The sequence below is a fragment of the Trachinotus anak genome, unplaced genomic scaffold, assembly GCF_046630095.1.
Source record: "Trachinotus anak isolate AG129_WGS33_773 ecotype Australia unplaced genomic scaffold, CSIRO_AGI_Tana_v1 ptg000021l, whole genome shotgun sequence".
Taxonomy (NCBI): Eukaryota; Metazoa; Chordata; class Actinopteri; order Carangiformes; family Carangidae; genus Trachinotus; species Trachinotus anak.
The window spans coordinates 9,008,284-9,032,955 of NW_027273872.1; the positions used below are offsets into that span (position 1 = coordinate 9,008,284).

General features: G+C 39.5%; 2 protein-coding genes across 3 annotated transcripts; one reads left to right on the forward strand and one right to left on the reverse strand.

Moving 5' to 3' along the window:
• The first annotated feature begins 1,169 nt into the window (after window positions 1-1,169).
• Window positions 1,170-8,723, forward strand: hopx (HOP homeobox). Its single transcript, XM_071458029.1, has 2 exons — window positions 1,170-1,507; window positions 8,416-8,723. Exons 1-2 carry the CDS (start codon window positions 1,361-1,363, stop codon window positions 8,491-8,493), a joined length of 225 nt encoding a protein of 74 aa, XP_071314130.1. The 5' UTR covers window positions 1,170-1,360; the 3' UTR covers window positions 8,494-8,723.
• Window positions 8,724-15,919: 7,196 nt separating this feature from the next.
• On the reverse strand, window positions 15,920-24,642 carry LOC139605546 (sperm microtubule associated protein 2-like). 2 transcript variants are annotated; one of them, XM_071457112.1, is made up of 10 exons: window positions 24,293-24,642; window positions 24,169-24,199; window positions 23,367-23,416; window positions 23,043-23,099; window positions 22,550-22,684; window positions 20,690-20,812; window positions 18,684-18,825; window positions 17,833-17,967; window positions 17,077-17,227; window positions 15,920-16,876 (listed from the first exon to the last, which is right to left on the reverse strand). In XM_071457112.1, exons 3-9 carry the CDS (start codon window positions 23,375-23,377, stop codon window positions 17,096-17,098), a joined length of 735 nt encoding a protein of 244 aa, XP_071313213.1. In that variant the 5' UTR covers window positions 23,378-23,416; window positions 24,169-24,199; window positions 24,293-24,642; the 3' UTR covers window positions 15,920-16,876; window positions 17,077-17,095. The 2 variants fall into 2 exon arrangements, with proteins under 2 accessions (XP_071313213.1, XP_071313212.1); XM_071457111.1 differs by lacking the exon at window positions 23,367-23,416 and having other exon boundaries at window positions 15,921-16,876.
• Window positions 24,643-24,672: the final 30 nt, after the last annotated feature.

Sequence of the window (24,672 nt, forward strand, 5' to 3'; positions counted from 1 at the left end):
GAGTGTGGAGGGGCTGTATGATTGAAAAGGAGTATCTTATCTTTGTTATCATGCTTAAACAGGCGACTCCCAAAGCATGCTCTCCTCAAGTCAGTCAACATGTTCTGTAATGAGAGTGAACAAGACTTATGAACATGAACAATCAGATGTTTGTATGGAGCTAGAGCCAGCAGGTGATCCGTGTAGCTTAGCATAAACTGAAAGCTGAAACAGCTAGCCTGGCTCTGTCCCAGTTCCGAAAAACAGCCGACCAGCACATCTGAAACCTGCTAATTAACACGTCTTGTTTGCTTAACCAGTACACAATGTGAAAAGGACAGTTTCTAAGTTTTGAAGGCGTACCTGACTGTTAGCTTGTCTAATCGCAGCTTATAATTAATTGTTCTGCTACACAAATGACCTCCTAGCAAGTGCCTTTGAAATCTATCATAAATCTTTTTTCTTTTTTTCTCTCTCATTGTATGAAAAATAAATACAATAGCAGCACACCTTTAACACCTCCTTTAACGTCACTAAATATGTTTAGATCCGAATAACAGTAATCAGTGTTGTGTTTACTGCCACTTCAGAGGAATAAATCTCATTCAGGACAGAGACGGACACGTGCACATAGTACACTGTGTTTTGTTGAAATGTGTTTTGAAATCACTAGTTTCATCATCATATACCAACAAAGATCTTAGGGAGCATACAGCACAAAAAAAATAACCCATAAATGATTCAGTGCACAGTTCTGCCTTAAGAAAAAAATAAAAAAATAAATAAAAATCTGATTTTGGCGCCTCCCAGTGGTAATTTCCATCAGAATTAGCCTAATAAAGCCTAAAAGGAAAACTAAAGGTCATGACATTTACATTAAAAATTTCATATGGCTTTAATTTTGTTTTGATCTCAAAAGGATTCTGGTAGAAGTTACTAGTACATTTGTATTGTGTTTTCCATTGTTTTTTATTGTGTACAGTTCATTTGTAACCTAAATCATGGCCTATTTATTTAACGATTACCAGTAATTATTGCTATGATCGCAGCCTTACTCGAAGACGTTCATCTGAGCCGTTTTTTTTACGCACGATGCTGTGTGTTTTGTGTTTGGGGGAGGGTCCCGCTGGTGGGACTGGCCTCATGACGTGCCTCTGTTGACAGTAGTAAAGGCTCCAAACACACACCCCCCCCCTCCCCACACACAGACATACACACTCCCGCCGAGCTGTCAGTGAGCCACCGCCGCTCCACGCTTTTCTATCTACGCGTCCGCTGCGCGCCGCGGTGCCGCCTCCCGCTCTGCGCACATCTGTCTCCCCCGCTCCGGAGCTCCGACCAGGGCTGACGCTGAACTGTTTTTAAACGAGCAAATAGGAATATGGCTTCTAAATCGATGGAGTGTCTGAAGCTGTCGGAGGAACAGATCAAAGTGCTGGAGGACAGTTTCAAAGGCTGCAAGTATCCGGACGGGACGACGCTCATGTTGGTCGCTGCGGAGTGCGGATTGTCAGAGGAGGACACACTAGTGAGTGGAAACCTCGTACTTCAGTTCTCTTTCTCTCTCTCTCTCCCCACAGTTTGTGTGTGATCAGGGATTTGATCATTTAAAAAAAATGTGTGGAACTAAGTTAGCAAGCCCTGGTTTATAGGTTTTTGGGGTTTATAAGCTCATTGATTGTTGTTTGTTGCACATTTGATTAGTTAATCAGTTAATTGATAGAGTAGCGAGTCACCAGTCTGTCTGCAATCTGCACTTCATTCTGCGAGGGATGTAAAACAACACTGTGACAAGTTTCCTATAGAAAGTGTATTGACTGGGGATGTTTTTGGTGTCAAGAAATACTGATACCACAATGTAACAAGACTCCAGTACAAGTAAATGTCCAGTGTTAATGTGTTTGTCAGTGTGTTGAATTCTTTATGTGTAATTTCAAAAGCTTTTATTTTCATTTTGTGACTGGTCTGGTTTATAGGCTAATAAGAGTAAATACTGTATATGCATTAGGATAGTTTAATGTTAAGCAACACATAATGTTTTATTCCCTTAATCTGGTTTTACTCAGAAATACAGTGGAGCACAAATCCATCATTGCCAAAAAATACTTAACAGTACTTCTGTATTTTGTCTACTTCTGTGCAGCTTTCAGAGGTTTTACTTCAGTTTCCTGCCCTGACAGTAAAAAACACGAGACCTAGACTCAGGAAACTTAACTTTATGGTGTCACAGCTAAGTATAAATACGGTTCACAAGTCGTGAGGGTTATCAGTGTCACTATCAGTGTCTCAGTCAAGTAACTTCTGAGGAAATAACCATGTGCTGCTAAAGAGACAAAAGCAGAAAGGACACATGTATTTGTCTGCAGGAAAAAAGTTTTTTCTAAAAGCAAAATAAGGCCTTCAATCTGAAATGTCAAGCATGGAGCCGCTCCACTGGCAGTGAATAGAGCAGGTGTGTGGACAGTGACAGTGCCCTGGGTGATTCTGGTCAGTATTTCTGCTAAGATGTCACAGTGTGATGAAATAATCCCCCAGCTGAGTGCAAACAAACGCTGATCACAAGGCAGCGCCTCATTGATCGTCAGTGGAGCAGCTCCAGGTTTTTTCTTCATAATGAAGTCGCGTCAGAGTCAAGTTTCCTGCTGCTTTTTCAGCTCTGAGAACGACTGCTGTTCATTCCCACAAACAGTGATTCATCTGTTCAGGGAGTCAAGTTTAAAGTGGTCATATGTTTGAAAGTGGGAAACGTTTCTTTACTGACTTACGAGGAGAAAAAGCTGACATGTGGTGAAGTATTTGCTTGGCTGCTCATAAGCAACACAAACTTTAATGTAGCCTACAGATTAAATGATTAGTTGATTAGTTAATTGACTAATTGATTGAATTTCCAAGCAAAAATTCCAAACATGGCCTGGTTTCAGCCTCTGTATTTCTTTGTCTTATGTAATAGTAAACTGAATATCTTTGGGTTCGGAATAGTGGTTGAACAACACAAGCAATTGCTGTGATATTTATGTGTGTAAGGACAAATACAGCATGAACTACTGCCATATAATGCAGTATTTAGCCTAAACTTGATTGCAATACCTGACCCTGGATGGGCCTTTATACAAATTAAACAAAAAACACATAATATGATACAATAAAAATACATCAGCTTAAGCTTTAGAAATTGTAATGGATAACTTTCATTTTGTTCACATTTTTTGGACTGAACAAGTCGATTTAATGAGAAAATAAACCACAGATTAATGAGTAATGAAAATAAATAGTTGCAGCAATAGTTTATGTTACTATAATGATGTGGAAACAGATTTTTAAAATCATCATCAACAGTCAAACTGAAGTTTGTGTGTGAAAATTCATTCTTGACCTTGGGAACAGTATTTTTTATTTTTTTAATGTTCCACTGTCTATCATTTTCTGGAACTTTCAACCACGTCTTCTTCAGCGGGAGGATTTATATAGCATGAAGCTGTATTGTAAGTTTTAATGTGGCTCTTGGACTGATAAAGGCCTGTACAATTGTTTCTGTTATTTACACAGTCCAGTAACTTTTATTAAGATGAACACAGACATTCCATGTCTGATATTAAGAAGTACTAGAAAATAGGAGCTAAAAACTAGAAAATAAAATGACATGAACAAAGAATCAGCACAACAGAACAAACAAGCTACCTTATGCACCCAAAAAAAAAATCTAAAAAACAAACAAAAATAATATCTACAAAAACCACAAAAAATGTATTAATAATATCCATATTGTATTAGGAAATGCTATCTACCAGCTCATTTTGATTTTTCTAGAGAAATACAAACCTTTAAAGCTCTCATGAAGAGGAGTCAGATTTTCGGATTTTGTTATAGTCAGCGATCGAGATAGAAAAACTGTCCTTTAATTAATAAAAAAACATCACATTATTACCTTAGGTATTCAGTCTCTCTCTTCCCGCCTCCCACGTGCAAGAACTCCCACCATCCGTCTATCTGAGGAATGTGTTTGGCCTATACTGTAAAGTCTGTGCAACTGTAACACATCAAGAGCCAGATGTGAAGCTTCAGAGCACCGATAACAGCAACTGAAGTTATGCAGGCACCTCCAGTAGCATTCCTCTGATAGATAGGTCGTTGTAAAAGCACTTCGGAAATGAGTTTTAGTTTTGTAAGAGTAAAGGATGGACATCTTATTTCAGAAAAAAAATAGTCAGTTGTTATTCCTGTTCAGGATTTGGCAGGCAAACGATGTGACTATGCACTTAGCTGTACTCGCTGGGAGGTAAAGCCCTACATGTAAATTGTGTCATTTGAGTTGACGTAACATTGGGTTCATTTCATAGGCAAATTTCTGCTGGTCTTTGTGTTTGTGAGGCTGACAGACAGGTTGAGGCTGGCGGAGAGAGAGAGCTCTCACATGGCAGGGAACATGTGCCCTTCTCATAACTGGCTCTCTCAGTACACGCATTTCACCAATCAATGACCTGTGCTCGTCAGACGCGTGTTTTCTGTCACTGATTTTTCCACTTTGACTCCACAAACCAGTTCCTCCACATTTCTCAGGGCACAAAAAATCTGCAGCACATTTCATCCCGATGTGTAAACGGCTGCTTCGTGGAGTTTCTACCTATTTAGAAAGAAAAGTCACATGAAGAAGTTTGTGTTATGAGAAAGCTAAAGCACCTTTTAGACTTGTGTTGCACCACAACAGCAGCAGCAGCAGCTTCAGCCAATTACTGTTGTCTAGAGCTGCAATGATTAGACAATTAATTAATTAATTGACAGAGAATTAATCAGCAACTATTTTGATAATTGAGTAATGTATTAATTCACTTTTCGAGCAGAAATATGATAGCTCCATCTTCTTAATGGTGAGAATAAGATGAATTTTCTTGTCTTAATTATAGTAAATTGAATATCTTTGGGTCATCAGCTTGAGCTGCTTTATAGATAGAGCAATTAATCAATTACTCAAGAAAAAAACTCTGCAGAGGAACTAGTAGTTAAAATAATCAGTTGCAATACTACTGCAGTTACACATGTTGGAACAGAATACTTGAATCCTAAAGGTATTCTTTAGGTTATGGTTGGGCTGTTATGCAACCGATATAGCTGCACTGATCAGTTATGTCAGATGTGTGTAAGGTTGTGTGTGGGGACATTGTAAAGCTTAAATTCTGCTTCTGTTAAGATACAAGTATGTCTGAATCTATGCAGAAAAAGGGGGTTATGGGTAACTATAGGTCGCAGAGGCTTGCAGATGAGCTGTCGCACATGGTACCCAAATCTCAATGAACGCATTGTGTGGATGTGCATGTCAAACAAGTTGATAATTATCCAACTCTGTGCAGGTTTCAAAAAGCCTTTCATACAACAAAACAAAGTCTTCACTCTGTGCAAAACTGTATTCTAAAGTTAGCTGACGCTAACTAGCTAGTAAGGCTCCAGCAGTCCTACCCAGTTGGTAGTTGTGTGCAGATTTATGGGTCAAGTTTCATCCTAGCTACGAGCCTCGCTGTGACTGTCAGGATGTGTCCCTCAGTGGAAATGCAAAGAACAAGAACAGATTGTAACTTTGAAGGATACCCATTTGATTTAGTTTACTGCCACTAATTACTATTACTGCCAAGCCCCATCTTCAGCCTGTCATTACTATGACAACAGAAGCGTTTTATTTTTTAGCTCTGCCCACTGAGGTTTATATTCAGCTTTTTCTGCCTCAAGAGAGGTCATGAAAAATGTTTTTTTTAAGCTAAAACTGCACCATACTGCTTCTCAATTGTTAGTGACTGTTACCATTCATTGTGTGCAAAGGTGGGAGATGCCAGGGCCGACCTGACAGGGAAGCCAGGTCCAGGCAGGGTGAGGTGAAGTTCTGGCCCCTCATCAAAGAACCTCACTTCATTCCCAGCTGATGTTTTTTTTTCTGGCTTTCTTTTTCTTTCTGCTGCACACCTCCTGTTTTCAGATTTGTTAACAAAGCTCTCATTGGAGAAGGTTTAGCTGAAGAAACACACCCCGGCTACCACTCCCTCTTTCACATTAACAGCATTTACAATGTGCCTTAGCTTCCGTGCAGCATGTTTAAGCTCCTTTCACACATTTAATTTGTTTTCAGTGCAGCAGAGTGAGTGTTTTAAAGGTAGAGTCAAGTTTGAAAGACCTTGTTATGTAATCCAGTGTTAGTCAATGGGAAAACATGACACAAGCACCATTGTATGGGTCAGCAGGATTGTAAATCTTGACGTTATTGTTCAGAAATGGCATGTGTGTAATGCTTTTACGAGATCTTTTGTACTTTGAAAGAGGGCAAGAAACAAAGCAAAAGCATTGACCTTCATTCAAAACCTGGGAGAGAAAAATGATTTTTTAAAAGACCGGATATTCTTTAGTTGACAATATTTAATGGTGGAAACTTTTTTCCAAAAGTTGATGTTCCCGTCCAGGATGAACAACCAAGTTCAAAGACTAGTTCTTAAATTGATTTAGTCTCTGCATTTTTAAGTTCAAACCCAGACAACTTCAAATGGGAATCTCATATGTTGTCAGTACAAAATGTGGAAACCGCTCCTCCTGCCAGGCGCATGCCTCACACATCCAGTCAGGGTCCTGTGTGTTAAAGCGGGAGAGCTGAATCCCTCCCTTTCCCCTCGGCGTTGTCGAGATGATGTCAACGTTGTTATGGATCCCTTGACAACGTGAACAGCGAAAACAGTGATGCGGCAGGTCACGGGTGTGTGCCATAGCACTCAACACAATCTGGTCATAGTTTCATTGTGGCAGTCATTAGTCGCGTGGTCAGAGTTTCAGACTGGATCCAGAGAAGCAGTCCCAGCCAGTGCCAACATTCTCTGTTAAAATTAGATGGAAACGTTCGTTTTCTGTGGTTTCCCTGACACAACTTAACCTCAGGGTCACTTTTGTGTCTGCATGAGTCAGCAACCACATTTACATGCACCAAGAAATGTGACTGTAATGTGATTATGAAGGTAATGAGAGGCAGAAAGGAAAATAGCTTTAGTTCATGGCTCTAAGAGAATCACAGTTCTCATATTTAGGGTGTCTGTATTGATGACCGCACTCTGGTCACAGAAATAACAGAACAAAAACTTTTTCAAACCTAACAGATGTTGATACTCACCTTCAACACAATCCGCCCTGAAACCTTGTCATTCTCTAATCCTGAACAAAACCTCATTTGTGTATGTTAGTTACTGTTTTACATGACAAATCAAATCTCAGTCATCCTGTAAATCTTTTTGTAATATTCTCTCATCTTTTTTGTGCCATACTCACACAGTGTGATTACATGCTAAATATTAGCATGTTAACATGTAGGCACATTAGTGCTAATGCTATTGACAGCGTTAAATTTACTGCACTGTGATGTAGCATGCTAAAATGCTAAATGTTACATGCTAAATGTCAGTGTATTCAATAGCTGTAAACATGGATGCTGACATGCTAACATTAGCATGCTGAAAAGCTGAATGTTAACTGCCAGATGTCAGCATGTGTTAATTCAATAGCTGTTAACATCAATGTTAACATGCAAAATGCAAAACATTACATGCTAAATGTCAGCTTAAGTTCACTTTAATAGCCGTGAAGAAGTTAACATGCTAACCATGGCATGCTAAAATGTTACGTGCTAAATTCAACAGCTGTTAATGTGCTAACTTCAGTCATGTTACATACTCATAGGATAATATGTTAGTTTAGTGTTTACCCTGTTAGCTTGCAACATTAGTATGTTAACAAGGACAGTTCATTAGGCCAAGTTCTCTGCTGATGTTCTGAAACGGGACAAAAATGTTCAGATTTTGGGAACAAAAGAAACACATTTCTTTCAAGGGATAATTTTTGTTCCGATGTGTTTCTATCCCTGAAATCACAAATTGTCTTTGTATTTACTTCCTGTTTGTATAAAAATTGAGTGTTCAGATGTCATGGTAGCTTTATACTCGTGGATGAACAAATCCAGACTCCAGTCAAAATATTATGCATGTACTTTAGCCCATGGTGTGTCTTAATGAATGCTCACAACAACCACGGCACATGTAAACAGGACTATCAGGTTTCCAATCTAAGACTCATATAACGAGCTATAGCCACTTTTTAAGCTATTGTCTACATGTAAATGTAGCCAGTGGCCTGGGGATGAGAAAAGTATAACAAAGCATTTAGAGAACTCTGTATTTTGTTCAAATCATTCTTGACAATACCAGAACTCCACCTGTGAAGTCTCAGGAATATTCATGTCATGACTGCATTTTGTCAGCCGGACCAGTTACCTCATCTCTCTCGTGTTTCAGGCTCTGCTGCAGTGTGTGCCGAATGTGCATACATGCCTTGTTCCTGCACAAAACCTTCTGTTACCCGATTTTAACCCCTCCCTTGGGCAATTGTCCTTTTCCTCTTTTGTTTATTTGTTTCCTCCAGAAATGGTTCAAGCTACGTAACGCACAGTGGCGACAGGCGGAGGGACTTCCAGCTGAACTGGGCTCGGTGTTGGACTGAGACTTTCCGACCATCTTCTGGATGATTGAAGCTCTGTGTGCTGACCTTGTTTTCCCCGAACAAGCAGACCTCCCCACCTCTTCCTCACACACTTCCCTCTCCATGTGCCCATCTTTCTTTTTGTATCTATGAAGCTATTTTAACTTACAGAATGTGAAGGGGTTTGTGTGTTGTTGCCAATTATAACCGCCATGTTTACAGAAATAAACATATTGTTATTATAAGTTAAACTGACTTGAGTGTGCTTTGAGGCTACTGTACATCTTGGGCCCAAATACACTGAGGAAGCTGAGTTATACAATGGTAGGATGAAGTTCAAAAAAGGGTGGGGGGATTGGGGTTGGGGGGGGGGTTGTGCTTTTGTTTTCGGGCTTTGTTTATGCGCATGTCCATCAGCAGGGAGCAGGGCTGGACGCCAAGCTGTTCACAGGGCTATAAAAGATGTAAGGAAGCGGTGGGACTACAATAGATGCTGCTGGAATCTGCTGCCACTACCCAGGAACGTCCAGAGACAAATCTGGAACATGTCCAGCAGTAGAGAGAGGGGAGGAGAGGGGACGACATGTGAGCTGCCTTAACTGAATGGTATCATGGGCTAAACAAATGGCAGGTGATGTCATTTCATTGTTCCTTTTTCCCTGTGACCGAGTTCTGTAGAAGGATGTTATTAAAAGCACAAATTACTGAGAGTTACTTTGTAATGAAACTCATTTTTTAAGGTTTATGTCTTCAGAAGGAACCATTGGGGCAACAAACACAGTATGTAAGTCAGATAGTGTCAAAAGACAAACTAATGACTACAAAAAATATTATCGGCCTTAATCATTGAAAAAATAACCCTAACTATAACACTTGATGGCCTAAAACAAGTGCATTCTTGAATATTGTTTCCATTGCTTTATGAATTATTGAATTATTGTGCCTACTTGAATTAAGGAAAGGTACGTGTAAATATCACTCAGGAAATACTCATACGCTCTGCCAAAATGTGTACTTTTTAGTATGTTTGTCGAGATCGAAAGTTCATTCTTGACTTTGGAACAATCTCACAAACAAGGTCAACTTTAAAGCCATCATGTACAATAAGTCACCCAAACTTCTAAAAAAAAAAAAAAGAAAATCTCCACTTCCATGTCAATTGGGCAAACTCTATGTGCAGATGAAGGTCATGTGATGGAACTGAAAAGTCCAGAACAACTACTGAATGAACATTGTGTATTTTGTGCAGCATTTTTAATTTCACTGACTTTAAAGCTGATTTTTGGCATCAGTTCTTTAACAAAAAGAGGGCTTCTTCCTTGAGTTGCCATTTTTTAACTTCTTGTTGTTATAATGAGTTTTAACTAATCCCTTTCATGTCATATATTTACTATGGATCTCGAATCTAAAATCAAGAAAAAAAAAAAAAACTTTTCCTTGTGTGTTATACAGAGGAACTGATTTTGTGTGACAATGGTAAAGTTTCACAATATAACCCGAAAACAAAGAATTTGGTGTGTGGTAATTGGGAGAAAACTGTGTCATTATTATACGAAAAACATTTTGATAGAACTTGATAAGGGACTGAAAACAACTTGTGTCATGTTGACGCTGATGCACAGCGGTTGCATTTACAGCTGATAAAACTTCAGCTGTGAGAAATGCAACCACAATCTGCAGTGTGCCATCCAGTCTGTTCCTAATGAGCCTATTTAGGTCAATATTATCTCATTAAATATTAAAAGGGTGACTGGAGTAGTGGAGTATGGCCTTTATAAAGTTAAGGTATTTGCTGCTGCACATGTTTCCTGTAAAGGAATGGAAATGTGTCCTGAAATCCGACCACCAGGCTGAAAAAATGGAGCAAGAAGAGAGCGAGGAGGGATAAAGTTGCTCACTTTCATTATCCTGAGCTTGTTCTGTTTGTGTGTGAGGAGACTGAAGAAGGAGAGAGGGAGAGAGACAGAGAGAAAGAGAGAGGGAGAGGATGAGGTTTCTTGCCAAAAAGCTGGGAGTGAAAACGTTGTGATCGTGGGAACTGTCTGCACAACGAGCTCGACAGAAACCAACACCGACCCAACAGGTAGTTCAACTGCTCATAAAACACACTGCTGTGTTTTACAGGCTGCTGTCACCGAGTGTTTACTCTGGCATCAGCTGCGCACACACACACACACACACATTTATAAAGTGTGAACACATCAGCACTGATATTCACGTTTACTGACATTTTCTTTAGTTTACTCCTAACTCTAATTCTATCAGTCAAGACTCCCTCACTCCCCCTCACAGGATTCCAGTTTCCTTTTCTATATACTTATGAGGACATTTGATCCTCGTAAGCATAAAGAGACAAAACACACATATACACACACACATTGTGGTGGTGTCTGTTTCCTGTGCCTGGGGTGTTTTTCCCTGTTCATCTGAGTGTGAAAAAAAGATTAACACTCACTAAAAAATCACACACACACACACACACACACACACACACACACACACACACACACACACACACAGTTGCTCAAGCCCCCGATGAAAACATACATTATATTCCACACCCTGCCCCTCTCCTGTTTCCTCATAAATCACCAGTCATTCTCACAGTTTGAATTATTGCTTAACACTGTGAACTGGTTAACCGTCATTTCACGGCTGATGTGGAGATGAAGAGGAGTGAGGATGTTACTGGTACTGTATATCTGCTGCAGCTGAAAACTGTGGTGGACTAATACTGTTCAAGCTTGTGAAACTTACTTAATGACCTTCACTGTTTCAGAAACAGACATTTCGACACAGTCCTATTTACAGTCTTAGCCTTGGAGTCAAAAGTCTCAGCAGTTCTGCAGCTGTAGTGATGGGTTTGCATGATCTTGTCTCTGCAAACACACACACTTGTGTTTTATCTGCACACTTGAACTTAAATCTTGAAACTTGCAACTTGACTGCTGCTAGACTCGATTCTCTAAATCTTTACTTTTTTTTTCAAAATCAAGAAAAACAACAGTGGGTCATGTGACTAATGATGTAGCGCTCAGCTCTATGGAGCTTTTTAGCATCTCTTAGCTCATTGTCTTGGTTTTTACGGCCCACGGCTTCACTGTTTCAGTTCACTGTCACCACAGGCAGGTGCTTTCTCCTACAGCTCTTAAATAAACTCACTGTACACCACCTGCTCAGCACCAAAAAGGCAGACAAACAAAACTAGCTGGTGAATGAGGTGGAGCACGTAGCAGCTGAAGAGCCAGATCAATGATAATGTTGCTCTGTAACTGCTGGAGCTCTAACCCTTTTATTATATTCACATATCCTTAAGATTTATACATACTGTTATATTTGTTATAACCTATAATATTCAAGTCTATTTCAAATCTCAAATTTTAATCTGATCCAACAAAATAAAAAATAGCCCATGCACACCTATACAGCTTGCATTTTTATCGTCATTATTGGAACCTCTGACCTCTCCTGACCTGAAAACTTTTTGTGAAGACATAATTTAGACTGGCTCGGATGTCCTAAAATAATTCCAGTATCTTGCATCAGTTTCCACTAAATCATAGATGACTTCCACTTAAATAAATATATATAATAAGATCTAAATAAAAACAAAGAAAGAGCATTATGGCAAATATTTTGCTTGTTGTATATTTAAGGTTTTCAGGTGATAACTTATCCAAAATGACTTTACAGTAGAAGTAAGATTGGAACTTCAGTTTCTTGATTATAACTTAGTATTACAGGCAATTAAAGGTGATCCTGTAAAAGGTCAGAGGTCACAGTGTCCTGTTGGTGCAACAAAAGTTCACCCTCTCCTGCACTGATCATGTATGACAGAGGAAAATGTGCCTCAGTCCTCTCTGGCTGTCTCTGCCTGTCCCCGAGTCACTGCAGTGAAGGCATGATGTGAGTGTCCGATGTTTCGCCATAAGAGCTGATGAGCATGTGTGCAGAATTTGAATGGAGTCTGGTTTTGTCTGTTGCTAAGAAAACTCCGCAGGGCAGCGAGGAATCTGTCATTTAGAGGCTGCCAGGCTCGGCCTGCGTCACTCTCTGCAACCTGACTTTTTGTTCCACTTGATGTGACATTGACCTGATCGTTTCGTCACTGTCTTTGTAACCACCAGGGCAAAAGTCCTCCACCGTGGTTTCAGTATCTGCACCTGTGACTGTTTATGTTTGTCTTTGTTATACTTTTACCATTTTTGAAGCGATTCTCCAACTCCAACTCTGATTTTAGGTTTTAGCTGTAAATGTAAGCCTCTGCAGATTGCTCCTAAAATTTCAGCCTCAGTAACAGCTTACTGTGCATATCACAGCTGAGATGATTAGTTGATCTGACTAAAAAATTAATGCTTGGTAATTTTGATAATTGGTTTGATGTAAATGGGTCAATTTATGTTTCGGTACATTTTACAGACCTAACTTTCATGCAGGTTAATTTAACTTTACAGTCCTATAGTCCACACGGAGAGAAACAGAAGACAAAAGCGGACGGTTGCACTAAAAGAGCATAATGATATATAATTGTGAAAATTATTTTAAGATGTAGGGTGCAGATGTCTAAGAGGAGAGGCTGCTGCATCAGAATGCACATTTCTAACAAGAAAACAAGAAAAGTAATCAATAATTGAAATTATCATTAGTTGCAGCACTAGAAACATAGACACATTTTCATACAGCAGTTTCTCTGACTTCAACTGAGACAACAGGGTAACAAACTGCATGCAGTTGAATCTTGAACCTATTAAGAATCCACTGTTTTCATGTGATATTCATAACTATCATTGCAAAACTGTTGACATGATCCATCTATAACTACACCCCCTGACTTTATTATAGCATCCAGCACCACCCCCAGATCCAGAAATTTTACTTTTAGTGTTTTGAAAGTCAACAAAACATCAACATCTGGGAAGAAAGAAGCAGCTAAAGACGTAAAAAACCTTCATCAGACACTAACGTTACTCTCTGAGTTTGCAGCTCTGACTGATGTGATGTGAAGTGATGATTGATTAGACAGTTTTAGACCAAATTTTGACTCAGCAAGCACCAGGTATCTAACCAGCACTGATCTGATTCAGTCTTTGTGAATTTATATCCCTGTTTTTGTGAAAGGCACAAACTCCTCTGTAATGAAGACTGATCATCCCCGTAAGAATGAAACCCATTAAAACACCTTTCAATAAACTCTGGGCTGCTGTACTTCCCTGGTGAAAAAATGACACTTAGGACGATGCCTAAGTTTTTCCCCCTGTCTGTTTCTCCTGTTGTGGACCTTTTACATGCAGCATCAGCCTGCAGTGGTTTTCAGAGTGCTGCTGCAGCCAGTGTCTCACTGCTCAGGGAATATTTACCAAAGAGGTTTTTGTTTGGAGAGAGTTCCTGTGACTCCACCCTGACATGGTTGTTTGCAGAGTTACAACATACAAATGACAAAAAAACCAGAGATAATTTAACTCTCAAAAACCGAGCTATTCCTGAGATGCATCATGACTGGGTTCACTTGCTTGCATGTTTTTATAAGAGCAGGTTTCAGGTTCTTAATCACTGCACTGTCAAATATCAGTTGTATTTATAAGGTGTGAAGCAGGAAGGTATAAAAACAAGAACGACCTCAGATATAAACCCCTACACTGAATTAAAGTGAAGGCTGATGGAGCGCTGGCTGTCTGTCCCGCTCAGGATGGTGACAAGAGAACGTCTTGCTCTAACTGGAGTATTTCCTGTGTTTAGCAGAAGGTGTGGGCTGACTGCACACAACATCCTGTGTGAGGCTGTTGGCACAAAACACATGTGACAATGAGGAAAAAAAAAACACACCACTCAAAGACAACAAAGACATTGTGAACTTAAGATAAGCACCGAGTGTACAAACAGGCATACTTCTGATGCTCCGTACTGTAACCTATCTATTATTGATCTTTTATATACATGGGTGTGGACACAATAGAAACCACATCCGGAAAATGCAACAAAACCGTCCTGCAATAAATACTTGTCAGGCTGCACATAGTTTAACTGTTAATCTATCCATTATTTTTTTCAGTTAATGACCTCTCAGTGTTGTAAAATGGTAAAAATCTCCTATTACAAGCTGCCAGAGCCCAATACGACATCTTAAAATTGTTCATTTTGTCCAAGCAATGGTCAAAATCAAGAGATATTCACCTTACAGTCATATAAAACAAGTAGCAACAAATGTGAACTTCTGAGGAGCTGGGACTAGAGAATATTTGACTTTTTGTGATAAATGACTTCAAATATTATCAAAATGTTATTGATTCATTTTCTGTTGGTCACCTAATAAACAAATCTTTTTAACACAACAGCAGCAGCAACAAAGCAACAACCATAAAATTAAATCAACCTCAACCTCTGAAGTCAAAAAGAGAACTCAGGAGGATGTTGATTTACATTCATGGTAAATTTTGAGGCTGTACTTAGTGACGTTGTCATGGTTGACAATGTTAGGAGATAATTTCTTACTTTATCCACCGTCTGTACGTGTGATAAAAGCACAAAATAATAGGAAAACTTTGTACGGCTTGTCCCTGCCACAGAAGTGAAGCAATTTGCATTTAGTTTGGAAGAAATAAAAGAGGAACTGGTGTTTTTATGATGAGAAACAGAAACGGTCCAACTTCAGAAACTCAAATTTCATCAGCAGACAATCCTAAAGTTTTTCAGCACCAGTAGCACTATAAAGCAACATTTTTACAAATTGATCGACATTTTGTTTGTGCTCATACAGATGCACGTGTGTGCACAAGCATGCAGTTCATGTGAAACACATTCCTATTGACGGTTTTATACTCTTCCCCCTGATCAACAGTTGGAGGCAGTAATTAGAAAATAAAAATAGCAACATGTGAGCAAAACTCCTCTGAGAAAGTCCTCTGTTAAAACTCTATTTTGTTTTTCCCCCAACCCTCCTACCTCCTCTTCACTACCTTGCGGTCCCAGGTCACGATCGCAGCAGGCTAATCCCAGATTAGCCTGCCAGCGGGACGTGGGTTCAATCTCCTTTGATGTCTGGCCGGCCTCTGCCCCGAGCCGGAGCACAAACCTGCGCTGATCTCCAGCCCACACTGGCTGTTGCTGCCTGCAGGGCTTCACACTGAATTACAGTACAGGGCCTCACATCAGCAGTGCCCACGTTTTATGCAAGAGAGGTGTCACTGGGATTACAGTGGATTTCCAAACTGAAGCTCAGGCCACTGTGGCCAGATTTGTGGTATTTTCAACAAGTCATGACCTCTAGAAGCAGAATGGCTTTGTCTAAAGTAAATACTGAATAGAAATCAGTGCGCGGACAGGATTCATAGACACATGGTTGTGATATAAACACTGAATCCAGCTCGAGTGCAAAGGAAAAATCGTGTGGATCACGCTGAGGCTCAGACACAGGTCTCAGACGGAGAGAGAGGGAGATATGTTTTTTATTCCTAACATCACTCACTGTCTCTGCTTTTGATTTTGCCAAAAGATCAGAGATTTAAACCAGAAATCTTTCATAAGTCATAATGTCACAATCCAACACTAACCACTTTGAGGTTTCATGCACATGGTGATGATATCAACAGATGAACCAGCGAGTGCAGAGAAACAGATGAACCAGTTTGGATTGTTCTCATACACATTTTCCTTCCAGATCTATCAAACTGAGGTAGGAATGTTAACTTAGTGATTTTTTTCAAATCTTTTTTAATAAGTTGCAACTTTCTTGTTTGCTTCTGGTTGTCATTTAGATCCTGTAACTAAATCCTGGTGCCTTTGCTCATCTTGATTTTTCTTCCATTTGTTTGCAGTTTGCAGTTAAAGCAGTTTGGTGCAGGGTTTCTCTTGTTTTTGTGATTTTATCACATTTGATTGAATTACTGCAAATCATATAAAAAACCTATTCTACTGCTATTCTAGCTTTATTGTGATTATTAGAACAAAAGACTTTGAAACTAGAATGACCACCTTGTGGTTGTTTCCTCCACCTACCAGTCAAGTTGCAGGAAATATGGTCATAAACTCCTCTTCCTGAGTTAAAGCCTTGAATAATGACCTGAAGACCATTTGGATATGAAATGTCATCTTTCTTTTATAGACATTTGAGTTAGCTTATGTCATAATTACTGTCTACATTTGTGAGTTATGGCCAAAAATGTGTGACTTTGTGAAATTCTTATCAGTTCATCAGTTCAGTCAAAATGAATTTTTGTGCCAGATGCAATGAAATTTGCATTCACAAGACTGTGAGATCACTGTTATGTTGAACTTTGACCTTTGACCACCAAAATTTAATAAATTAATCCTTGAGTTCATCCATGAGTTCGTACTATCGCTTGATATTGCATTCACTGGAATGGGTCTGACATAACAAATAATGCCCCCAGCTCTGGCTGTCGCAGGCCTGGAGGAATGAAAACATAGAATATAAAGATCTTCAGACAGTTTGAAAGCACCAAAATAAGAGATTATTCCTTTATTAAGATCTATATGTATTTAACACCACTTTTAAAGTTTAAGTCTTAATTGCATCATTAAAGTTTTGCATGTTTGGTCTGTCAGTGATTTAGTCTCACAAAGAGCACAAACTAGATGTGCACTGACTTGGTTGTGGTTCTGAAGCTCAGGTGGAAATGGCGGTTCTCCGGATCCAATCTGGTTCTCGTGGAGGGACGTAGTCCTCGGGAAGCTGCTTTGGTGTTGCCAGCATTTCAACTCGAGCGCTTGCTGTGGCTCTCCTCGCCGCTCCTGAAACCTGTTTGTGGAGATAATGACTGATATGAGGGGTTTCGACAGATGTATGCTACATAATGTAAATTATAATGACATTAACTTTAAGAAATGTTAAAGGGGGTTTAAGAAGAAAATGCCAGAGAAAACTTAGACAGTAATGACCCAAAACTTGTGTCTTAATCAAATTGAATAAGAACCAGACTGCGAAACAATGGATGGCCAATAAAAATCTGGAAACTGAATGCATGCAGAGAATGCATCAAATAGTCATTCGGCTGATGGCAATAATTGGAGAGTTCGACAATTAATTTAATGTGCTATTCATCATGTTGAACTCCACAACTGGTGAAAGAAATTTGGGTCAAACAGCTGGAAAAAAATCTTTAAAAAATCTTATTTTGTGATGTTGAGCAAGTTGTTGTGTTTTCTGCTTTGTGTTTGTTGCCGTTGAGACAGTTTTAGAGGAATATTCTCCAAAAGTAATAACTAGATATGAGTGAATTATGACTCTTCTAATGGTATTGAGTTGGCATCATTAAAATCCTTTAGGTGAGGACAGAATGAACACGGTAAATAGTGACATGAGATGCTCCTGAAGGGAAGATGCATGCCAGTGAGTGTTCTCACAGTCCAGATTGATTCCTCCGGACGTCCAAGCTCGCAGCAGATGTTGCTCTGTTTCAGTCTGGGCAGTGACAGCCGGACCAGTCGTTGAGAGAGTCGGACTCTTCTGGATGCCAGGGACACAATGGAGGCAGCGCTCTGGGGAGACAGAGAGGTTAGTACAAAGTTACAGGGTCTCTCAAGAGTAAATTAGTCCCACAATAGAAAAAAGAAGAATCCCAGCAGTGGCTGAGGAAGGTCTCAATTTGTTTCATATAAAAAGTTATCAAAAGCTCTGGTGTCCAACACAGTTTTCGGTCAACTGCTACAGTAAACAGTCCCATTCAGAAAGGACACCACCCCTGAAATTTATTACATAGAGGTACATGAAAGTTAGAAAATCTCTACCACAGTATATAATATCAATATGTACTAGGTCATTATATATTATACATTTTCTATAAATTCTGGTACCTTATTACATTAATGCAAAATCCTTTACAAAATACCTTTCAATGGTCTAATATAATCAGAGATATGACAGCAGGAGATACCTTGGCATAGCAAACACTGATGACTGACATTTCTACTGTCTCCTGCTACATCGTCACTTTGCTCACCTCTTATACAACCACCGCAAGACAACAGTAGGCTGTGATGATTTTTGATGATTACACAATAAAGTGTGAGGAGAGAAAGTTGAAGCGTCTGTCTTCAACAGTAACACAAATGAATAAGGTCTGAAATCGCCTCTATTGAGGTCTGTTTAAAATCCTATAGAATCCGTGCAACAATGCTGATGCACCTTGTCAGCCAACATTACCGATTATTTGTATGTGGGGTTTTTCCAGTGCACACGCGCTTTAGGATCTCACCTCTCTGTTGCTCTGGAGGTCTAGATGGTTCACTTTGGGCTGTGAGAGCTGCAGCAGTCGAGGTGTGATCACGGCAGTTCTCACTCTGGGATCAATGTGCCAGATCGGACAATTATTCTCACACTGAGGTGTGTGAGGAGGCCTGTGGGACCAACAGAGACGCCTTCAAACATGCTGCATGGCACAAACATCTGAAATGTCTTACAGAGCTGTAGTGCTCTTAGACTGTCTCCTTCTTTATCTTTGTTTCATATCTATCTCTATATTTTCCCCACCAAAAGTCATATAGTTCCTAGCTTTATGTTTGTTATGAAAGTAGATTTGTCAAACATATCTGTGCTAGTTCCTGGAGCTTTCAACCAAATCACCATTCTACAAAAGGCCTGAATAAGAAGGTCACTGGATACAGTTGAAAGCTCAGAGTAAGTGGATCCTGCATTTGCTATATTTACTTTGTACCTTTTTTGTCTTCCAAACATATAACATCACCATACACGTACATTAATTATTCAAATGATCATTTCAAGAAAATGTTAAGTTTAAAGGTCCCATATTTTACACTTTCGCTGTGTATTATTTGAATCGCTGATATCCATAAGAAGATATGTCAATTTAGGTGCTTTTATTCTCAAGGTGTAGATTTCTAATCTGTTTAATTTTTCAGAGGAAAGTCTTTGATTTTTATCTGCCACGTGGTTGTGCCTCGTGTTTTGTCTGATTTATTAATTTGTTTCACTTTTTTGTGTTTTTTCTTTGGAGCAACAACTTGTGAGGTTTAAGTTTCTTTTTATTATTATTTTTTGGGGCAGGGCATTAAAACAGCAATCAGTGTAATGTCAACTATTAGGAATGCAAACATTCATTTTGTGTATTGAGCTCAGAATATAAACCCTGGATGAATCTCTGTCCATGCCCAACAGCAGCATGTTCCACGGCTGCAGTGTTCAGGATTTATAAAAAGACTTCCGCGGCTGTCTGCGAGCGCCCCAGGGGTCCTGAACTCTGGACAATGAGCTCTATTGTCTCTGCTCCTCACTCTCCCACAGTCTGACACTGAAATAACAGATGTCCAAACGTTGGCTTCCTCACAGAGCGGAGACGTTAGTGTTGGACATGAGCCTCTGCTTGGCCGTGTCATGTTTAACTTTATGATATGTTTTATTCTGCAGCGATTAAATTCTAGACTTTGGTTCGTATGTGGGCTCCCTGAAGGGAGAATGAAAAGATTTTGGAGTTTGGAGTCACAAATCTGCCAAAAACTGGTGACACAGAGGTCTACTGCAGAGCTGGATGTGGAGATAATCTCTGAAACAGATACCACGAAGAGTTTGTCATGGAGCTGCTCTACATATTGTACACATTTCTTCACTGTAAAGCAGTAGTTTGATGTGATAAATATGTTTCCAAACTGTTGCTGTCAGTGCAAAAAAAAGATAATTGTTAAAATACAGTAATACAAAACTTAATTCATTCAACTTCTCCAGAATAACATTGGTTTCTGCTTGGCAAAGCTAAATTTTGGGCTGCACCTAATGATAAGCTAAATTAATGACTTTCCTTATTTTTTGATTAATTGTTGGGTTTTTTTGTCTCTAAAACGTCAGTTTAAAAAGGAAAGTGCTTATCTCAGGGTCAAAGGTGAGTTTAAACGAAGATGTTAAATTTACAATAAAATATTTTTTTCCTATGAATATTCAGACTGAAATGTCTCAGCAGCTGTTGGACAGTTGAAGTCATCCTCTGACTTTTCATTCAACTTTATTTTGAAATGTATTTAAGTCGAGCTTAACAATGAAATACATTGGAAAGCTGTTGAATCAATGTTATTTTATTGTCTAAACAGTTTGAGCTCGGTTTCAATATATACGCCAATTTATACATCTTTTATCCTGAAAATCACCAAGTCACTTCTTTCATAAAACACTCTTTTGATTCAGGTTCGATTAGTTTGGCTCAGTTTAACTTAACTTCGCTGGTTGACTTTTGATGTGTAACAAGGCTTTTACCCTGCTTCCTGGGAGCTGTGGCTCCTGGTTTTGGGTGTTGACAGGCGGACAATGTTCTCGTACTGGGACGTCTTCGAGGAAGGACGCTGGGTCTTCCTGAAGAAGCTTGCCTCCTCCTCCTTCCTGCAGGAAAATGGAAGCTATTACAATGTCCATTATAGTATGTCGTGTTGTTAGTCTGGGACAAAACAATGTCTCAAGCCAGGAGGGAGGAGGAGGAGAAGGGGTGGGGGTACAGAACAATGGATAAGTGTCAGGGCTCAGCTGATGACGGAGGTATGAGTGGAAAATCAGCTGCACCAGCAAAAACATTTAAATTTTGTGAAACACTTCACTGAGACTGTGAATTGTTTCCTGCTGACAAACTCATTCATTTTTGTTCTTTAAGCAAAAATCCAAGTAGTGAATGTTTCACCTCTGCAAAATCCTTTCCAACTGATTCAAAGTGTAAAGGAGGAGTTTAGTGATATTCAAAATGTTTCTTATTGTCAATACAACTCATCAAAAGACTAAAACCAACAATGACTTGATCCTACTAACAGGTATTGTGTGTTTTTCTGCAGCCTGATATATCTTATTCCTCTGAGCCATAGAGCTGCATTGAGTCACTTTTGCACTGGGAGACATGTTCTTTCATCACCATGAACACACACTGTAGTTTATTTTGACTGTCACCCACACTGTCCTGCTGCCATAAATACTCGCAGGGACAGGAAATGTGGATTAATCCGCTGCTGAAAATAGACCCCAATAATATACGGCATCCTCCCTTTTAAGGGAAAGTTTGCAAAAAACTACAGTGGCCAACTGTTTTAGGAAATTCGTGTCGCTTTTTAAAAATAAAGCTATAGGATTGGAACTATAAGATGTTTGTCTTCAGCAGGAAACAATGAGCTTAGAGCTTAAAGACACAGACAGGATAGGTCTTTTCATGGGATTTGGGGGAAAATAAATAACTCCTTTAACTAAGAATTTAATGGAAAGAACTTAATGGAAAGAACTTGGTGCTGAGTCCTCAATGCTTAAAATATTGATGCTAGATTTTGGTTATTTTAACATCTATTTATATAATTAATGCCTATTTCTGGGCTTATCTGACTATTCTTACTTATCTAAATTCTTACTTAATGGCAAATGAAAATTATTTTGCAAAATGAACAGTCAAGCAGGAGCAGACATTGTGTTTTGTAAATAATTAGATTAGAAATGAAAAAGATGGATGAGACTCTGGACTGCAGACTGCAGTGATAAGATGTGGAGCAGCAGTGTAATTATCACTGTGATCATTTATCACAGTGTAAATTTAGTCAGTCTATCTGTGCCTATGTATTCATCAGCCTGGATCAGTATCTTCTCACAGCTCCTCCACACTGTGAATCTCTGATGAACATCCTGCAGGTGATCACTGTCATCATCAGTTACAGTAAATTATTATTATTTTCTGGGAGCTGCACTTCCTGTGTGGGCTTCTGATTGAATTACACTGCATGTCACTGTGCTTTTAATGTGACGCCTGAGTCACGAAGCAACAAACAATATCAAAATAAAAGCTTCGGGACTGTAACTACCATCAGGTCCGTTAATTGAGCCTGACAGCTCTCAGGGGTGATCGCCATAGCCCAGGATGCATCTGGCATCAGTCCTGGACATCACTTTAAGAGTTTCCTGAATCATCAGGGGGACTTTGCAGTTATTACCCTTCACTTTTGCAAACATTTCCACAGATAATGTCAATGCAGCACTACAGTAAAACTTGTGTACTCTCCTTCAGAGCGTGAACACAAACAGCCCTCCCAAGCTCTCATGCTTTTTTGATAGAGTCATCAATAATGTTCGGGGTGCAGACGAGGCTACAGTTACCTCCGGTGGTCCTCCCTTGCTGAGAAGTCTCTTTTGTGCTTGGCCAGGTATTGGATTCTTGCACTTGGACTGGCTCCGAGCGCTGAAGCGGAAAGGGGCCATATTGGCTCCTGGTTGCCCCAGCTCAGCTTCGCGCTGATCAATGACAAAGAGGAAAAGTTTCCAGTGATTATGAAGATGTTGATGCAGAAGCAGAATAAATATTTTCCAAGTGGGCAATTATTAAATTAAACAATTATACTTACAATCAGATGTGACCCCTGTTCATTCTGATTGAGCCAAACATCTGTCTTTAATCACACTGACCATTCAGGCCATTGGATTATTGGAGACTATTTCAGACTGGATCAATGAACAAACATGCAATCTCATATGATGTAACAGCTGGTTGTCTTTATAAGCTGAAAAACTGTAAAACCAAACACGCAATGGACAGAGGCCGTTGTGATACTTCTTGTGGTCTCAGAGAAGTGTATGTGACTCGGCTACTCACCACGGAGTCGTAGCCCAAACTGTTTTTGAGGTTTTGTGCTGCGCCAGCTCCAAGATTCTGCCAAAAAGAAACACAACATTCACAAAAAAAAAACCCCACACTAATCAGCATTAAATACAAGCGCATTTCAGGCACTTTGTTCCCAGAGGGGAGCATGCAATCACTCTGAGGGTTTCCTGTTTCTGTTGAGGGTTTTCTACTTTTTCTGGCAGAGCTGAAACATCCAAAACCTGATCCTGCTCTTAAGTTTAAACAGTTGGTTTTGAATTTGAAACCTCACCGTGGCCACTAATCAAACTGAAAGATGAAACTGTCAGAATTTACCTGTGAGTCATTCATTTTCCTTACAGTGGTTTTTCATTTAGCAGCTTTGCCTGAAAGAAACCACACTTTTCTTTTGACCTCAAACTGGTATAGGACATAGTTACACATAAAAAAAGGAACAGAAAAGACTGTGACACTTGCTCAGTTATGGACAAATATAATACAATAAAGTGAAAATAAGATAAGAGAAGATACAATTTAGGTTACAACAGACAGGGTAAGAAAAAGTGGTGGATAAGCTACTATTTGAATGAAATAAATAAAAACTATGATAAAAGTTAAAGAAATTAGACAGATGAAAAACCAGTGGTCTGATCTACAACACCACAGCCCGGGCAGATAAGCTCAAGTGCCACCTGTCACAGATTCCACCTATTATGAACACTTATAAACTGGATGCTATATTTACAGATAATATAAATGTGGATACTGTTACAATATTGGTTTCATATGATTGAACTTTTTTAATTTGCTTTGGTGTAAAGTTTGCGTTCGAACTTCCACACTCTGTTGGCAGAAGCTGGATGTATCAGCCCTTTATCCAGTACTTTTAGCAAGTTAACTATTTCAGCTGCTAATCCACTTCAGCCAGAGATTTCAGCTGGTATCAGATGAAATATATCATAGAAATGATATGTGAAAATACAACTGAGCAAAGCACACTCTGCCACTCTGATAAATATTCAAAATAGGTAGTAAAAACCAGTCATTATCACTTAAAAACTTAACTTAAACTCATTGATGCATCTGATAAAAGGATAAATTGATTTAAAAAAAAAAAAAAAAAAAGATGTTACTTCACCTGTTTGATGGACCAAATCTGGACTGGACACCTGGAAGAATCAACAACAAAACACATGAGGCTGAAAACATCAGACCACAATCATCTGAAGACTCTTTTGCACATAAGACTTGTTTAACTTCACCATGTTTTTCAGACACCATCTCAACTTGCAGCAGTGCTGTGGGCTGGATGTATCGACCTGTTGCCTGCTGATGGTGTCACACACTAAACTCCTGCTGTTGCTATGGAGCCAGGAGTCCTTAGCAACCAGTTCCACACCTGAGGACTCCTTGAAACCGGAGTCTGCACAGTTAAACCGCCCATCTCACTGGCTCAAGATTTCCGATGCAGGATGTTAAGTGATATGTTGATATGTTGAGGTCAGTGACGAAGGCGGCAGCTGTGTTTCTATCAGATTCCAGACATAAATGTGCTCTGACTGCGCGACGACAGTGTAAAGGCCAGACGCTGTGTTAGAATAAGGTTTTAAGGTTTTTCCTCACCGCAGAAGTCAATCTGCAT

What these genes read in the sequence shown, in the direction of transcription:
- LOC139605546 (XM_071457111.1), bottom strand. An exon ending in GTTTGGGCTACGACTCCGTG is followed by an intron (nt 22,685 to 23,042) that starts GTGAGTAGCCGA and finishes GTCATTGATCAG; the next exon opens with CGCGAAGCTGAGCTGGGGCA. An exon ending in CACAGCTCCCAGGAAGCAGG is followed by an intron (nt 18,826 to 20,689) that starts GTAAAAGCCTTG and finishes TTGGTCCCACAG; the next exon opens with GCCTCCTCACACACCTCAGT.
- hopx (XM_071458029.1), top strand. Translation starts at nt 1,361, where the DNA reads ATGGCTTCTAAATCGATGGAGTGTCTGAAGCTGTCGGAGGAACAGATC. An exon ending in TGTCAGAGGAGGACACACTA is followed by an intron (nt 1,508 to 8,415) that starts GTGAGTGGAAAC and finishes TGTTTCCTCCAG; the next exon opens with AAATGGTTCAAGCTACGTAA.